This window comes from Gracilinanus agilis, chromosome 2 (assembly GCF_016433145.1).
Source record: "Gracilinanus agilis isolate LMUSP501 chromosome 2, AgileGrace, whole genome shotgun sequence".
Taxonomy (NCBI): Eukaryota; Metazoa; Chordata; class Mammalia; order Didelphimorphia; family Didelphidae; genus Gracilinanus; species Gracilinanus agilis.
Genome location: NC_058131.1, coordinates 225,362,860 through 225,380,571, shown reverse-complemented (window position 1 = coordinate 225,380,571; position 17,712 = coordinate 225,362,860). Strand labels below are relative to the sequence as shown.

The window sequence follows — 17,712 nt, the reverse complement described above, 5'->3', positions numbered from 1 at the left end:
CAGCGGCGGCGGCCTCGGCCTCGGCCCCGCCACCAGTGCCGGCGGGCGGGGAGGCCGAGCGGGTCCGCGCCTTTCACAAGCAGGCCTTCGAGTATATCTCCTTCGCCCTGCGCATAGACGAGGATGAGAAAGGTAACTGGGGGCGGGGGGGGGGGAAGGTATGGGGCTCCCTGTGTCAGCCCCTGTTAGGGGGTTTTCCGAGGCACCTGGGACCGGCCTCTCGGATCCCCCTCCCCCACTTCGTTCCCATCCGACTGTCCAAGGCCACTTGTCTCCCGTTGCTCCTCCGTGGGGCACGCTCTGCGGCCGCTTCCTGTAGGATTCGCTTCATCTTAAGCATCACATGGCCCCTGGAGAACCTGAGGGCGCCTCTGTCAGCAGTTACCCGCTACAGGACAGCTTTCACTCAACTCGGTCCGATGGCCGCTCGGGCTGCCCTCGGTTGACCACACCGAGGCGACGTCAGGCCGGGCCAACACTTAGTGGCCTTCAGCCCAGGCCAGGTTTCCGAAAGGATCAGCTGCCAAAGAAGGAGCTCACTGACCACGATGGGTGATTGAAGCTGGTTTTTAAAAAGAGCGGCTATAGAAATAGGAAAGAAGAAAAATGAACGGGGGTCCTATGAAGGGAATAGTGTTTTTTATCACATCAAGTGTATTTGCATTATTTTAACAAAAACTAAGTTTCCTGGATTTTTTTCTTTTAATGACAACTGTAATTTCAACTTTAATATTTGTATGCGGGTTCTTAACATAACTTTTACTTCTAATTTTATTAACTTCATTTAACCCAACACTCCTTAAGGAAACTTGGGAAGTGTTTGAGTGGCCTGCATATATGCAATTACAAATTGTGGGAAAAGCCTAAACCTATTGATATATTGCTTTCCTGAAAGGCATAAAGCTGGAAGGAGAGAGAAAATTGGGCACTCGAATTTTTAAAAAACGAATGTTAAATACAATTATTTAGAAAATGCTCAAACCAAAAGCAAGTTTTACTTTAGAATGAAAATCTTAATATAAAGTATATTTTAATTAAAAAGTGTAGAATATTTTTTGAATTAACTCTCTTATAGTTTCCATTGTGTTTTGTTTGCCCATTTCATAGCTCAATTTTACTTGTTTTATTACTAAGCAAAGAGTAGACCACAGTTTTCTCAGTAACTTTCAATCTATTACTGTACTCCCCTTTTCAAGGAAGAAAAAAAAATGGTGCAGTAATTGTAGAAAACCAAAAACACTGTGGTTAGGAATCAGTCTATCAAAAAAGCATTTATTGCCCAATGCCAAATACTGTGCTAAATTCTGGAGACATAAGAAAAGACTTTGCATTCAAAGAGCTTACCTTAAGTTGAGGGAGACAATATGTAAATATAAAAGTATATAAATTAACTTTTGGGGATAAACAGCTAGCAGATGAGGAGAGCAGGGGAAATTTGATGTGGATAGCTATTCAACTGAACTTTGAATGAAACAGGAAGGAAAGGCTGGTGAAAAGGCAGGGAGAAAGATGGGATATTTTGCCTAATGAATTACAGTGGTAGCCAGTTTAGCTGAATTCCTGTAGTTCTTATAGAGGAGTAATGCATAATGAAACTGAAAATCACTTGGAGCCTCCTGGTAAAAAGTTTAAATACCAAAGAGAGAACTTTGTACTTAATAATAGAGGTAAATGGGAATAGGTAGTCTTAGAGTAGATGGAGCAAGGGAGTAACATTGTCAGATGTGGGAGAAATATTCCACCACCAAAGAGTTGGATATTCCAGTTTCTCTAGCCTTCTGTTAAATCCTGTCAAGTAAGCAAGTAAGATAGAAAGTAAGGAATCTTAAAAAAAAAAAGTTAGTAGGTTTATCCAAGAATTATCCCTATTTTACAGATAAAGAAATTGTGGTCAGCTGCTGGCTTTAGGAGAGGAGTCAGGATCCTGGTCTCTTGACTCCTTTCAGGACTCTCTTTTATATTGCAGACAAACACTGCTCTATTGTAAGGAGGTTTCTAACACAGTTACTCTAAGCTGCAAGGTGTCTAAAAATAAATGTTTCTCCTCTAAAGCTAAGGACTTGGAAATAGGAGTCTGTCAAGTACTGTAATTTGGGAGGGAGAGGGAAGAAGATAGAGAAGAAATGCCAAGTAATGTTATTTAACACTGACTTTGATTTGAGACCAGGCGAAAAAAGAATCTAGTTATGCTAATAACAGCTCACCTTTGCGTAGGATTTCTTGGTTGATGAAGTACTTTCTCACAACAGGTCTTTGAAGACTAACTCATCCAAGTAGTACTGTCTTCCATTTTATAGATTAGGAAATAGTGTTAAGTGAAATGATTTATCTTTAGTTCCATAGCCAGTTAACCCATTCTTCCTCAATTATAGCATGATGTCCTAGCAAAAAAGGTACTTTTTAATGGTTTGCTGATCTCATTGATGTGAGTACTCCCCCTACTGGTACAAACTGAAACTTTTTGTGCCTTTTCATATTCTATAGGGTTTCTTGTGTGTGCCCTTCTGTAAAGGATTTCTACCCATTATGCCTCTTCTGAGGCATTTAGTATTTTAAAACTAATTTAATTCTTGAAATATCATAACATTTTGCCTAAGTTACTATCAGGATTCCTTCGAGGAAAAATGAATGAATGAAAATTAATGACCATCTATTTTTTTATCACCATCTGCAACTAATTTTTTTCTGGTCTTATTTTTTTATTTGATAGTACAGGCAGATTAATTATATTTAACCTTGTTTCTCTCTACACTTAGAGACAGGTAGTGGAGTAGTAGTCAGAATACTTGTCTTGAAATCAAAGACCTGAGTTCAAATTCCTTCTCATATAGTTCCTAGTTGTATGACTCTAGACTAATCACTTAACCTCTGTTTACTTTGGTTCCCTCAACTGTAAAATGGAATAATAGTACATACTTTGTATGGTTATTATGAGAATAAAATGAGATATTTGTAAAATGTGTTTAGTATGCAGGAGAGGAAACATATAAGAAAAACAACTGCTTGAACGCATGGGTCGGGGTGGACATGATTGAGGGTGTGGACTCGAAACTACCACACCAATGCAACTACCAACAATTTGGAAATTGGTCTTGATCAAGGACACATGACAAAACTAGTGGAAATGCGCATCGGCCATGGGGGGGGGTTGCGGGGGGGGGGGGTGAAGGGGAAAGGAGGAGCATGAATCATGTAACCATGTTAAAAATGAATATTAATAAATGTTTAAAAATGTGCTTAGTATAGTGCCTGTCATATAGTGGGGTCTGGTATAAATGCTTATTCTTTTCTCACTTAATCTTACTCTGAATAGATTTAGAAATGATCAATCACAACTCTTGCCATCGCTTTTTGAATTACTTACAGCTTTAATTCTAATGAAATTGTCATATTCCATAGATTAGCTCTATGGTGTAGTAGAATGCTATATTTGAAGTCTGGAAGACTTGCTTTTTTCCCCTTGGATAGATTGCTAAACCAATGTTTCTTTAGTGGTTCCATCTTGTGTTCCATCTGGAGTTCTAGGGTCCTCTTCTTTCAAAACAAATAGCACAAAGCAAAAAGGAATACCTGGGAAACCTCACTGTTTTTAGGGAATTTCTTTTCCTCTTAGAGTTTATGCATGATCTCTCTTTCATAAAGGTAGTCAGCATCTTTGATGAGTATGTCTTTCTTTAATTCCTTGCTAAACATAATCAGAAGATTGGTGAACACAATTTAATTCTGTAGTTGAACTGTTCAAGAAATCTATGTACTGTTTTGACGTGTGTGGAAGATACCTTTTTGGGGATATCTTCAAACCTGTTTTATTTCATCTAGTCTATTTTTTAATTAGCTAATTATAAACACAGTAAGCTTGTATATTTTTACACTTCACATACTAAGAAGATATAGTCTGCTATAGGGGATGGTCCTTTAATACCTTTTTTTTTCCTTCTGATATTTCTGCCATTGATGTCCTTGACATGTTTGTGGACCATTTTCATAAAGTTTTTATAGAAAAGAAAAAATGGGTAAATGGATTAGTTGTTACTGATATTTTCTTGGTCGGTAGCAAGTGGTTCCCAAACTTTTTTGGCCTACTGCCCCCTTTCCAGAAAAAATATTTCTTAGCCCCCTGGAAATTAATTTTTTAAAAATTTTAATAGCAATTAATAGGAAAGATAAATGCACCCGTGGCCATCACTGCCTCCCTGGATAGCTGCAGCACCCACCAGGGGACAGTAGCACCTATTTTGGGAATCACTGTTCTAGAGTCTTACCCTATTTGAGAGCTTAAAAATCTGTCATGAGAACAAGCATTTATCAAGCATTTATTTTGTGTCAGGAACCGTGTTAAGTGCTAGGAAATACAGGCAGTCTTGCTCTAATACAACATATGAATATCCGAAAAAAATCCCACAAAGCTTATAGGGAAAATAAGGTTAGAGGCACAGTGCTTAAAAACTTTGTCAAGGGGGCAGCTGGGTAGCGCTCAGTGGATTGAGAGCCAAACCTAGAGACAGGAGATCCTAGATTCAAATCTGGCCTCAGGTGCTTCCTACCTAGTTGTGTGGTTCTGGGTAAGTCACTTAACTCCCATTACCCAGTCCTTACCACACTTCTGCCTTGGAATTGATACATAGTATTGTAAGGGGGTAAAAAGGGGTTTTGATTGGGTGAATATTAAAAGGTTTGGTCACCAGGGAATTGAATAATTATCAATCTCCAATTAAAGAATAACCTCAAGTCAGAATGACTTTTATGGAAGTTTATTTACAAATGAGGAGAGGAAGAGAAAGTAAGAAAATGAGAGAGAATAAGATAGGATAAGTGATCTAACTCACTGAGTAATTTGCTCCAATCCCCTAGTTTAACCAGGCAGCTCTAATTAGCCCTCAGTCAAGTCTCATTATCACAGTATTGATTCTAAGGTGGAAGGTAAGGGTTTTAAAAAAAACAACAACTTTGTCGGTGATACATTAAAAAAAAGATAGAAATCCAACTTAAAAAACAGCACATTTTTATATATGTTAAATGGTTAAGAAATCTATAGATACTGCAATATATAATAGCTATAACCACGACTTAAGGCTGCTTGCTGCTCTAAGCTACACAGGCAAATTAGTCAGGTCATGGTGGAAGGAAGTGGGATGATATGTGCTAGCCCTTCTTAAGTTATAGTTCCTGCTGCCCAAGAAGACATACGTATATATATAAATAATAATTGTAGCACTTTACCTTGACAAAGACCTAAAGTTTGCTTGTAGAAATGGGGCTTAGAAGGGTTACAGCTTTTGAATTGTTAAGTGGTAGAGTTTTCTACATTTTTGCTATTTCTAATGGAAGAAATCACACAGAAGCAAACTTGAAATTCTTGTTATACTCAAAATATTCCCTAATATATCAATCACATTGAAACAAATCCACATTTTGGAAACACAGGTTATAGCAGAATTGACTATATGAGCAAAAAATACTATCCCTGTCCCCAAGGAGCTTACAGTTCTAATTGGGGAAGACAGCATATAAAAAAGAACTGAAGACATAGAAGGGGAATAGGGGATAGTACTCACATAGGGTCAAAGCGGAAAAGTCATCAGAGAGTAAGGAATCGAGATAGGAGAGGAATGGATAGCTGTCCCCAACCCTTTCTTAAAGTTGTAAGGTGGGGAAAAAGGATTTTTTGGTCAAATATATTAAAAGGTGGTTGCCAGTGGAAATTTCCCCAATTAAGGAATAACCTCAAGTCAAAATTGACTTTTATAGGAATTTATTTACAATTGAGAAGAGGTAGAAGAAATAAGGAAATAAGAATCTAACACAGTAGGTAAATTACTATGATTCTCTAATTAATCCAGGTAGATCTAATTAACCCAAGCCCAGAGTCAGAAGGCTAGAGGCCTGGAGGTGAATGAAGCGAACCTTCATTCGCAGAGTCTCTAAGGGAAGTTCCTTAAGAGAGGTTTAGGAAGATTCAGTCTTTAAACTCACCACGTGGATTTCCAAGAAGATATTGAGAGTAGTCTCACCTAGCTCTCATCGTTCTAGCCAGCACTCCTCCAGGAACCAGGAAAGCTAGAAGACTCCAGCAGAAGACCTTCACCAGCAGCCTTCTTCTCCAGAAGACTCTCTCTAACAGAAGACCTCTCTTTTTAAAGGGGTCACTTATGCATCACTTCCTGTGCCTCCCTCCTAGTTTGTGTGTCCAATCACAACAGACACTTCTTTTAGGACTGCCTAGGGGGCAGTCAGTCAATTCTGATTTGTCACCCATTCTAGTTACAGACCTCCCAAAATTGGAGATGTTTTCACCTTTGGTGATTAAATCTAAAGATGGGCAGTGTAGACTTAATCTAATTGTCACAAAGTGGACATTCTAAGAGCGACTTCTAGTAGCATTCCAGTGACTGTCTTGTATCTTTCATGCCATGATGACCGCCCAATCCCTTTACCTCTCAGTTCTCTGTTAGACTATTTCCCCTGCAGTAGCCATTTTCTTCTCTTCTTCCCTCTCTTGACACATTGATGAACCAGTTCAGCTTTTCACTGTCCTCCTCTCTTGAATCCCTAGCTCTGTTTTATTATAACATCAGTTACACCCAGCCAAGGATAGCCTTCACTCCTATACACATGCTGCTGAACGAGGGTGTAAAAAATCATTTCATTGTTTTGACTGGTCCAGTACAGATTTATGTTACATATCCTCAACTGGGCCCTCACTTCTGCTAGACAATTCTACCATACCTTTTTTAACAACTTACTATCTCACTCTTCACAGTGACTTTTCTAAACCTTTTCATCTGGTTCCCATGCCTTACTCTCTCAACTGAGATCTGTGTCTTGTATTTTACAGACAAAATTGAGGCCATTTGCCATGACCTCTCTCTTCTCCCCTATCATTCAAATGCCTTCTGCCACTATCTCCTCCTTCACACCTGTCTCATATGATGAAATGGCCTTCCTCCTTACCAAAACTAACACCCTTTCTACTTATCAAAAAATTCCATTCTATCCTATTTTCTCCAAAAGATTGCTTCCTCTGTCATCTCTACTTTATCACTTATTTTTCAATCTCTCCCTGTCTACAAACATGCCCAAGTCTCCACCATCTTGAAAAAAGCCCTCACTTGATCTTTCGATCCCTATTATCATCCTTTGTACCCAAAGATTCCTCTACTCTCTTTCTTCTCACTTCTCTTCTTAACCCTTTACAATCTGGTTTCTGACTTTATTTGACCAAATTTGCTCTCTTCAAAGTTAAGTTTTCTAATCTATCCTCTCTATCCTCATTCTCCTTGACCTCTCTGCAACCTTTGACACTGTCAATCATTCTCTCTTCCTTGATACTCCCTTCTCTTTAGTTTTTTGGGGGGTACAGAGGTTGAATACCATTTTTTCTTCCTTGATATTTTCTTCTCTAAGTATTTGGGATATACCTTTCTTCAGATTCTCCTACCTGTCTGACTTATCTTTCTTAGTCTCCTTTGCTAGATCCTCATCCACATTATACTCTCTAAATGTAGGTGTCAGGCAAATTAAGGAACTATGATTGGTTCCTGAGATATGACATAGGAGTTCTCTCATTCTTTCTCTCTCTCTCCCTCTATCTGTCTCTCTCCCTCCCTCCCGCTTTTTTTCCCCTCCCTCCCTCCCTTCCTCCCCTCCAGCTGGAACTTGGAACCTAAAGAAATTCCTGTCAGTGCTGAGCTTCAAACCATCAAATAGCAATAAAAGCCAAGTAACTCCTTACCTCTTTCCTATATTTCCCTCTCTTTACTATCACTTCTTTCATATAATAATGCTACTAAAGCTACTAGCAGCCTCATAATTTATTTTTAACTATTATACCTATTAGAGCCTAGTATGAAGCTCTGGATGAATTCAGATATTCCTATCAGGAGGAGTTGGGGATGCTGATTGGATGAATGTGGAGATGGCCTCTAAATTGATGTTGATGGAGAAAAAGAGTATTTGTATGAATAGTCATACATATGTAAGAAAAAACAGAAGGATGGGTGGTAGTTATGGTCAGTCTCAGAAAGCTGTAGAGAAGAAAAAAGTAGGGCAGCAAAGTGTTACAGTGGATGAGCCCTGGACTTGGAGTCGGGAAGAGCTGACTAGGAACAGAGCTGAGTTCAGATTTGACCTTAACATTTACTATGTGACCCTGGGCAAGTTACTTAGCCTCTGTTTGCCTCTGTTTCCTTATTTATAAAAATGTCAGCAATAGTAGCAACTCTCTTCCTGGGTGGTTGTAAGGATTAAATGAGAGAGTAGTTGTAAAATATTTGGAAGGTACTTTGTAAACCTCAAAGCATTATATAAGTTATAGCTATTATAACTATAAATAGTATAAAGACTGAGAAAAAGGCTATCAGATTTAGCAATTAAGATATTGTTAGCCTTGGGGAAAGAAGTTTTAATGGAGAGATGTGGTTGGAAAACTGAATGCAAGAGGTTGAAAGTGAATAGGTTTTGAGAAAGGACTGAAAAATATAGATACTTTTTTAGAAGTTTGTGAAAATTAGGAGATATATAGGATGATATTATAGGTTCAAAGATATGTATGGCAGGGTCAAAAGAAGGTTCTTTAGAGGTTAGGGAACCTAGGAAGCTCTATAGTATTTAAGAACCTAGTAGATAAAGAAATATTGAAGTTAGAAGAGAAGGGATGGGGATGATCCAAGGAACTAACTTCTAGAGGGAATGGAATCAAGTATAGTATTTATACCTTGGGAAAGATGATCCACTTTTTCATCTGGGACTGGAGCAAATTATAAATATACACATGTACCTAAAAGCTGGACTAGAACTCAAAAACTCTGTTGATCACAGTTCCCTTTTTGTAATCCCATTAATTTTATAGGCCAACCTTGAAGGAGTTTACAGTCTTTTGGACAGGTAAGGGGACTGGACACGTGCATAATTGTAATTGATTAGTAACATCGCACAGCTGTTATGGTCACACCTTTTATGGGATTCTTGTTCAGATTTTTCTAAACCTCTTACTGATCTGTCTTATACATGAGTGCCTTTCCTTTGGGTCTTTTTGTGATTTTACAGGCACAGTAAACATTGGGGCATCATGATAACTAAAATACAATTTGGACTATAATTAAGTACTTAGGGAATATTGGAGTGTCATTAGAAATTGGAGCAGGGAAGGATCAAGGATTATATCATTTAGAGAATAAAAGGCTCTTAGGTACCATTTAGTTGGAACTCAGAATTTTGCATGAGGGAGCTTTTTCAAAGTGACATGAGGTGACTTATGTAGGATCACCCAACCAGTGGCAGTATTTACTTCACATTCAGGTGGATGGAAGAATGCTGGTCAGGGGAAGCTTCATGGTATTCACTAGTCATAAATGTGATGAAAGATCCTGTTACTCACAGGAGATACTATAGAAAAATATTTATGAATTTTGAAGAAAGGACAAATTGGAGAATGGGCAGTCTATTTTGGAATGAACAGAAAGAATGTGAAGTGAATTAATGTGAAATTGGCCTAGGATCTCAAATTTTTCTTATATTCCATAGTCATTGTGTAGCTACTGAAGGTTTTTTCCAAGTCCTTTGGAAATATTTTTTTCTCTTCTCTAATCTTTCCTGTGGAGGAACTTGGCATGCCAGGATACAACATTAAAGGAAAAGCCCTATTGGAGGAACTAGGGACAGAACTAGAGAGAGAATTCAGACCTGCTCTTTCACTCTGGTGACCTCTATAGGACACAGGATATCTCTCTCTCTCTCTCTCTCTCTCTCTCTCTCTCTCTCTCTCTCTCTNTCTCTCTCTCTCTCTCTCTCTCTCTCTCTCTCTCTCTCTCTCTCTCTCTCTCTCTCTCACTCACACACACACACACACACCCACCCTCAAGCAAAAGGAGAGTTTTCAAAATAAGCTAAATATGATTTTGAGGTTTATAGTGACATTTCTCACAGTTTTTACTTCTTGGGGGTACAGAATTATAGGTTTTAAGTTTTTTCCTGTTTAAATATTTTATGTGACTTTGGAGAGATGGCTCATCCTATTCTTACCTTCTGTCTTAGAATCAATACTAAGTATCAGATCCAAGGCAGAATAGTAGGAAGGGCTAGGCAGTTGGAGTTAAATGACTTGCCCAGGGTCACTCATCATCATATTCTTTAATAAAACCATAGTCCACTGTAGCTTCAAATTTCCTAGAGAAATGTAAACATATACATTTTATCTTTTTTTTTTTTAAACCCTTAATTTCGGTGTATTGTCTCATAGGTGGAAGAGTGGTAAGGGTGGGCAATGGGGGTCAAGTGACTTGCCCAGGGTCACACAGCTGGGAAGTGGCTGAGGCCAGGTTTGAACCTAGGACCTCCTGTCTCTAGGCCTGACTCTCACTCACTGAGCTACCCAGCTGCCCCCAACATATACATTTTAAATAGTGTATATAAATAAATTTTTATAATCCTCATTCATTTGATCCTGAAACTTTTCACTCACTTATCTAGCCACATAGGTCTTTATAATATAGTTATCAGCTTAAACAGGAGATTTTAAAATTTCAAAAATCTCTTACTTCTTTGTTCAGATTCTCTCTTGCCCTTAGTTAACTCTTACCTTCCAGACAAGGAACTGTTTACTTTCATAATTAATATCCCTTTTCTCTTCTTTGATTAATGATACCCATAGAAGTTAAAGGTTTCCTAAACATATAGATCTGAATAACTGGGAACCAGATGAATGGACAGCTATGATAGTATAAGATCTCATGAGGTGTACCAATTCTGACATTTGTGTGGCTTTAGAGGCTCTCTTCAAAAGGCAGAACCTGGGAGAACTTTAATTTCCTAGCAGATCTCCTATCTTAGCAGTTGACATCTGGCCTCCAGGTATTTCCGGATCTATGTGAGTTTCATCAGATTAATTTAATTGGTTCATACTCTAGTGTTTGTAATTAAGAACTTATCAGTGCTGTAAGATGAAGGCCATATTAGGATTTTGTTTTCCTGAATGTCATAAGATGTAGACTTGATAGTTTAAACAGTGAAATGTAGCATTCATTTTGTAGTTTTTCAGATTGTATATCTGTGTACATATATGCACACACATAGTGTGTGTGTGTGTGTGTGTGTGTGTGTGTGTGTGTATTTTTTTTTTAAACAAAGGTTTTACTTTGTAGGAAACCAAACTATTTAGGACAGCTAGGTGGTAGCACAGTGGATAGAGTGCTGGGCCTGAAGTCAGGAAGATTCATCTTCCTGAGTTAAAATCCAGTCTCAGACACTTATTAGCTGTGTGACTCTGGGCAAATCACTTGGTCCTGTTTGCCTCAATTTCTTTATCTGTAAAATAAACTGGAGAAAGAAATAGCAAATCACTCCAGTGTTTCTACCAAGGAAACCTCAAATATGGTCATAAAGAGTCAGATATCACTGAAAAACAATTGAACTACACAAACTCTTGGAAATGGAGTAGGATAATCGAAGATAAACTATACATTGAATGCAGTGTGATTTTTTTTTTTAAACAGGAATTTACTGAACATGAATTTTTTTAAAATAATTTTTATTTTTTAGAAAAGTTATCCATGGTTACATGATTCATGCTCTTACTTTCCCCTTCACCCCCCCTCCCCCTTCTAATAGCTGACAATCATTTCCTTTTCCACTGGTTTTAACATGTGTCATCGATCAAGACCTGTTTCCAAATTGTTGATAGTTGCAATGATGTGGTCGTTTCGAGTCTACATCCCCAATCATGTCTGCCTCAACCCATGTGTTCAAGCAGTTGTTTTTCTTCTGTTTCACACTTCTATAGTTCTTCCTCTGAATGTGGGTAGCGTTCTTTTTCATAAATCCCTCAGAATTGTCCAGGGTCATTGCATTGCTACTAGTACAGAAGTCCATTACATTCGATTTTACCACAGTGTATTAGTCTCTGTGTACAATGTTCTTCTGGCTCTGCTCCTTTCACTTTGCATCAATTCCTGGAGGTCTTTCCATGAACATGAATTTTGCATATAATACTACATTAGATTCTTTGAGAATAAAAAACCCAGCACAGTCCCTGGAACTTTAGAAGCATAAGACTTCTTAAAATAACAAACTTACTTCTAACAAATAATATTTGTTAAGTGTCTTTTAAATAGTTTGTTTTTGTCTAAACCTGTGAATTGGTGTGGGGATCTCCATTGTGAAGACCTTTTTTTATCTAGTAAATCATCTGAGTCTTCAAGTCTTTAAAGAACAGTCTAGACAACTTTGTCTTGTCCAAGATTACACAAACAATATATCTTAGAGGCACTACTTGAAAACAGCACTTTGTGTCTCTATTACTGGCCCTCTATTGATTATTCCAGAGTTCTTCTGAAATAAGATATATATCATTACTAATTGTATAATATGTCTCCCTTATTTTAAGGAGCTTCAGATCATGGTAGTTATTTAATAAATGTTGATTGAGTTGCTCCTATGGAGAAAAATGTAACTTTATCACCTTGTGCTAGTTCTTCATTGACCTACATGTAGTAATTAAGCTTGGTTAGGACTGTTGATTTTTTTCTTGTGCCTTATAAATGTTAATTGAATTGAATTTTGTTACTTTTGTCATTTATATCAAAGTTAAATCCTCTAACTTTAGTGGATTTCCCTGGCCAAAGGTCTTTAAGCAAAGTTTAGATGACTATTTGTCTATGATCATGATGGCAAACCTATGGCATGAGTACCAAAGAGGGCACACAGAGATCACTCTTTGTGGGCACATGAGCTGTCCCTGTCCCTGTCCCTTGTCTCCCCCCCAACCCCTACCTGAGTTCATTACTAGAAAGGCAGAGGGACTCAGGCAGAGCTGCTCCTTTCCTCCTCTCCACCATGCCTGACAATATTTTTTTCTTATCACCTGCCCCTCTGTCTAGCAGCCCAATGGGAATGCATACCTCCTTCTCCCTTTCCACCCAGATTGAGGAAATTCCTCACTTCAAAAAATACCCCTCTGTTTTGTATTACTTTGTATTACTTGCAGTAATATATGGAATACCATTGAAATTTTTCATCTTTAGCTTCAAGTGCAATTCCATACTATTTGGTAAATTCCTCTCCCATGCTCCTTTTTAATTCAAGTGTGAATTGATTGTAGCAGTGATTAACTAACTCCCCACCCAACCACTGCCTGGTATAAAGCTAATAGTTGACTAATGTTTTGTTATTATTGTTACTGTTTTTCCTACTCCTATCTCCTAGACCAGTGATGGCAAACCTATGACACACATGTCAGCACTGACACATGTAGCCATTTTCAATGACACATGGGCACATGAGGTCACATACAGAGAAGTATGGGGCCACATGTCAAGGATGAAACATTTGTTGTAGTGTAGTGTAGACACTGTGCACTATAGATGACAATTCTACCTATATTAATTTACCTATTTTGGTTTATTAAATACAATTATACATTACAATTATACAGTTTTGTTATTTAAACTATAAATATGAAATTATGATTTTTTTCTTGAAGTGACATATCACCCAAGTTATGCTTGGTTTTTTGGTGAATTTTGACACACCAAGCTCAAAAGGTTACCCATCACTGCCCTAGACTGTTCTCTGTTGCTGCTTTTCTACCTAGAAAACTTCTTTTTGCCTAATCCTCTGTCAAGGAGGTTAAGAATATTGTTATTATTTCTTAAATAATAATAATAATAATAGTGGTATAACTATAACAACAGTATCTTTTGTAGTGCTTTTTCCTTAAGATAACCCTGTCAGGAAAAAAATTGAAGAAACGTCTAATAGATGGAGAAATTTGGGCTCAGGGAAGTCAGGACTGGCCCCCACAGCCTCAAAATTACTAAGCGATAAAGCTAAAACCTAAACCCAGGACTTCTGACTTGATCATATTCCTTTTTCTTACAATTTTTTATTTTATCTAAAAAAAATTTTTTCCATGGTTACATGATTCATGTTCTCTCCCAAGCAATTCCACTGGGTTATACATGTATTTTGATCAGTATTCTTTCAACACATGGTATTTCAATTAAAGCATTGTATTTAATCTTGCATTATCTCATGAAAGTTCTTATATCTCATAGAAGTTCTTATAATCTTTAACAAAATGAAAGCTAAGACTTGGAAGTTAGGCCCCCATTAATTGTGTCAGCTCAGAAAGTTTGCCTTCTTTACTGTTTTTGAATGTGCAGTTTATTTGTAACAAATTTGTATTTTCAAGTAATGCATTATTTTGAGTCATATTTTTTTATTAAAAGTTTTATTAAATTTCTCTGGTTTTATATACTCTTTAGTATATTGGTGGTGCTCAGTAAATATTGAATATTTCTATTTTAAAGCAGGGCAAAAGGATCAAGCTGTGGAATGGTATAAGAAAGGAATTGAAGAGTTGGAGAAAGGAATAGCTGTTGCAGTCACAGGACAAGGTAAATTATTGTTTTGGCTTGGCACACATCTTTCTAACAATATGCTTATTACCAGGTGTTTTTCCTGATAGTGCAGTTCATTCTTCTCTTGTTAAAGCAGAGTAGAAACAGTAAATTTAATGGGTGCTCATTTGCCATGACACGAAAACAATATGGGAGAGATTAGGTTTAGATCAACATCTCATACCCTACACCAATTCAGAGTGGGTAAATGACTTGAATAAAAAGAAGGAAACTATAAGAAAATTAGGCGAACACAGAATAGTATACTTGTCAGATCTCTGGGAAAGGAAAGATTTTAAAACCAAGCAAGAGTTAGAAAAAAAAGACAGAAGGGAGCAAGAGTTAGAAAAAAAAGACAGAAGGGACGATCAGTGGAATAGACTTGGGGTAAGTGATGTCAGCAAGACAGTCTATGATAAACCCAAAGAGCCCAACTTTTGGGACAAAAATCTACTATTTGACAAAAACTCCTGAGAAAATTGGAATACCATCATATTTAAAAGATAGTTCTTTTCGTCACTTCCTGTGTCCACCTCCAGTACCACATGGACAAATGGCAGCCTCAACTTTATTTTGGACTGCCTAGAGGACAGTCACTTATTTTTGATTTGTCACTTTCTAGCACAATGTGGGTCATAGACCTCCCCCCTCACCACTTAATTCTTTTTTTTTTTCCCCCTCACCACTTAATTCTAAGTGGGGTGAGGTGACATATTCCTGGTGGCTAAAGTCTAAAGAATGAGTAGGGGTAAGCTAATTCCATTTTCACAGGTGAGAGCCAGAAGAATGATGGATAGGGCAAACTCAGAAGAATATGGGAGACATAGCATGAAGGACACACATAGGTGGATTGACCTGGACAAGAAGCAGAATTGCTATTTGTCAGAGCTAGGATAAAAGGGGTAGATAATAGGAGATGATGTAGAAGGAGAAAAAGAAATTGAAGTTCATAAAAGACTCTTTTCTTATAAAAGTAGGGAATAGGGCAGTTAAGTGGCTTGGTGGATAGAGAGCCAGGCCTGGAGATGGGAAGTCCTGGGTTCATATGTGGTCTCAGATGCTTTCCAGCTGGGTAACTCTAGGCAAGTCTCTTAATCCTAATTGCCTAGCCCAGTGAAGGGCAAACTTTTTAAAGAGGGAGCCAAAGGAAGGACATGCTCATCTGTCAGTCTGTTTCTAAGGCAACTCTTTCAAAGTTTCATTGTATTGTATCCTACTCATTGTATTCCTCAGATTAGGAATAATGTAGCATGGTGGGATAGAACATTTCAGGGGGCTGCATCTGGCCCGCAGTGTAGTTTACCCATCACTGGCCTAACCTTTACTGATTGTCTACCTTGAAACCAATATTTAGTATTGAGTCTAAGACATATGTTAAGAGTTTAAAAAAAAAAAAAGAAAGAAAGAACATGAGGAATGAGTTTCCTTGCTGGAAGAGAGATGGTTTGAAAGGACTGCTCAGGAGATTATAAAAGAGAATCAAGTTAGGGAGGATTAAAAGGATTTCAGTGCAGCAATGCAGAAATTAGATAACAAATTTTTAGTGGGCCTATTTAACACGTGTGATATTCTTTATAGATTTCCTATTTTATGTTGATGGTTTAGAATATTTTGAATAAAGCAACTTAAGATTTATTTCAGAAGAAATGAATGATGCTTTAACGGGCCAGGCCTATTATCAAGAAATAATTTAATTTATTTTTCTGTACTTGAACTTTCTTATATTGACTTCTGATTTAAATAAACTTTTTTTAGAGTTAGTTCATAAAGTACATTCTGATTTCTTAAAATTTATTGGATTTATATTTATGCATGAATCTCCTGTCTTCATCTCTGTAAAGAAATAAATATTTTCATGAACTCTAATATTTTTATCTTCTCTTAGGTGATCAGTATGACAGAGCTAGACGCCTTCAAGCTAAAATGATGACGAATTTGGTCATGGCCAAGGATCGTTTGCAACTTCTAGGTACTGTTAATATTTTGGGCAATGGACTTAGTAATAGCTGTGTTAATAGTTTTACCCAGGCTTTCTTTATATGTATTGGTTTACATGGAAATAAAACCAATACCTATTTTGAAAATAAGCAGAACATTCAGACTTAAAATTTAACCACTAATTGCCATTACCTCAACCACCATTAAAAAAAAAGTAAGTAAAATTGTCTGAATGGTTATCTGCCTACTTATTTTTCTGTTTATTGGGTGGAGGAGGGAAGGAAATTGGGGTGGAGAATGATGTTTGTATTGGTAGTTTTAAAAAACTCTTAAAAATAGTTTTAAAAAGTCCTGCATTGCCTAATTACTGAGACATATTTCCATAATTTAAGAACTATCTCCTTGCTTTAAGAAGCATTATCCCCTTACTTCCCTCTGTAAAATACTAAATTCTATACATATTTCTTCAGAACAATTGATATGAAAGAATATTGTAGCAAACCCATCCTTGGATAATCCTTTGTTTTTTGTTCAACTTTGGCTTCATTAGTAACATTAAACTAACAGTGTGACTAAAGTAATGATTGATTTTCCTCTGTAACTTATAAAAACAGAAAAGTATTATAGTAGTGATATTCTAAAACATCTTTCAACTTGTAATAGTAAATTGGATCATTTCCAGTAGGAAGCTATTATTTGAAATGTTATTATGATAGAGCAGCCTAACCATCTTTTCAGAAAAAGTCTTATCCAAAAATTTCTTTCAAAGAAAATTCCTTTATAACTTAGATTTATTCCATATCAAAAGACAGTATTTTGAGGGGGAAAGTTTTAAATGATATTGAGCTCTTTGTAATGTTCCTATGGTTGAATATTGGTTGAAATTTAAGTTTGGGCTTGAATTTTGCTCTAAGTGAACATTTTGATTTTCCCCTTTATAAAATTCATTTCTTTTATTTTTCAATCATTCTTTCACTCTACAGTTTATGTACTTAATGATTCCTATAAGCTATAGGTTTATATCCATATACATAAAAGTCTCCATATGGGAGTATAGTTAGAACCAGCTTGGAGTTTGGAAGCTCTGGGTTCATTTTCTGCCTTTAATGTATAGCCTATGGTCACCCTGGTAAAGGAACTTAACCTCTGTGAATCACAGTTGTAAGATTTAAAATTAGGTTTGACTAAATATGAGAGTCATAAAAGTAAGATTGTGGTCACCGCTTATAAAATATAAACCCTTAAATCAGAAAAACTATTAGTAGGGGGCAGCTGGGTAGCTCAGTGGATTGAGAGTCAAGTCTAGAGATGGGAGGTCCTAGGTTCAAATCTGACCTCAGACACTTCCCAGCTGTGTGACCCTGGGCAAGTCACTTAACCC

General features: G+C 37.1%; 1 protein-coding gene across 4 annotated transcripts in view; it reads left to right on the top strand.

Moving 5' to 3' along the window:
* Nucleotides 1-17,712, top strand: part of SPAST (spastin) — a 100,113-nt gene that overhangs the window by 5,257 nt on the left and 77,144 nt on the right. For 2 of the 4 annotated variants that reach the window (XM_044663696.1, XM_044663694.1), the window contains exons 2-3: nt 14,307-14,390; nt 16,279-16,362. In XM_044663696.1, coding sequence (XP_044519631.1) covers nt 14,307-14,390; nt 16,279-16,362 — 168 coding nt within the window. Of the gene's footprint in view, nt 1-14,303; nt 14,391-16,278; nt 16,363-17,712 lie in introns of all 4 variants that reach the window. The other 2 variants (XM_044663695.1, XM_044663693.1) reach the window with 1 other exon arrangement.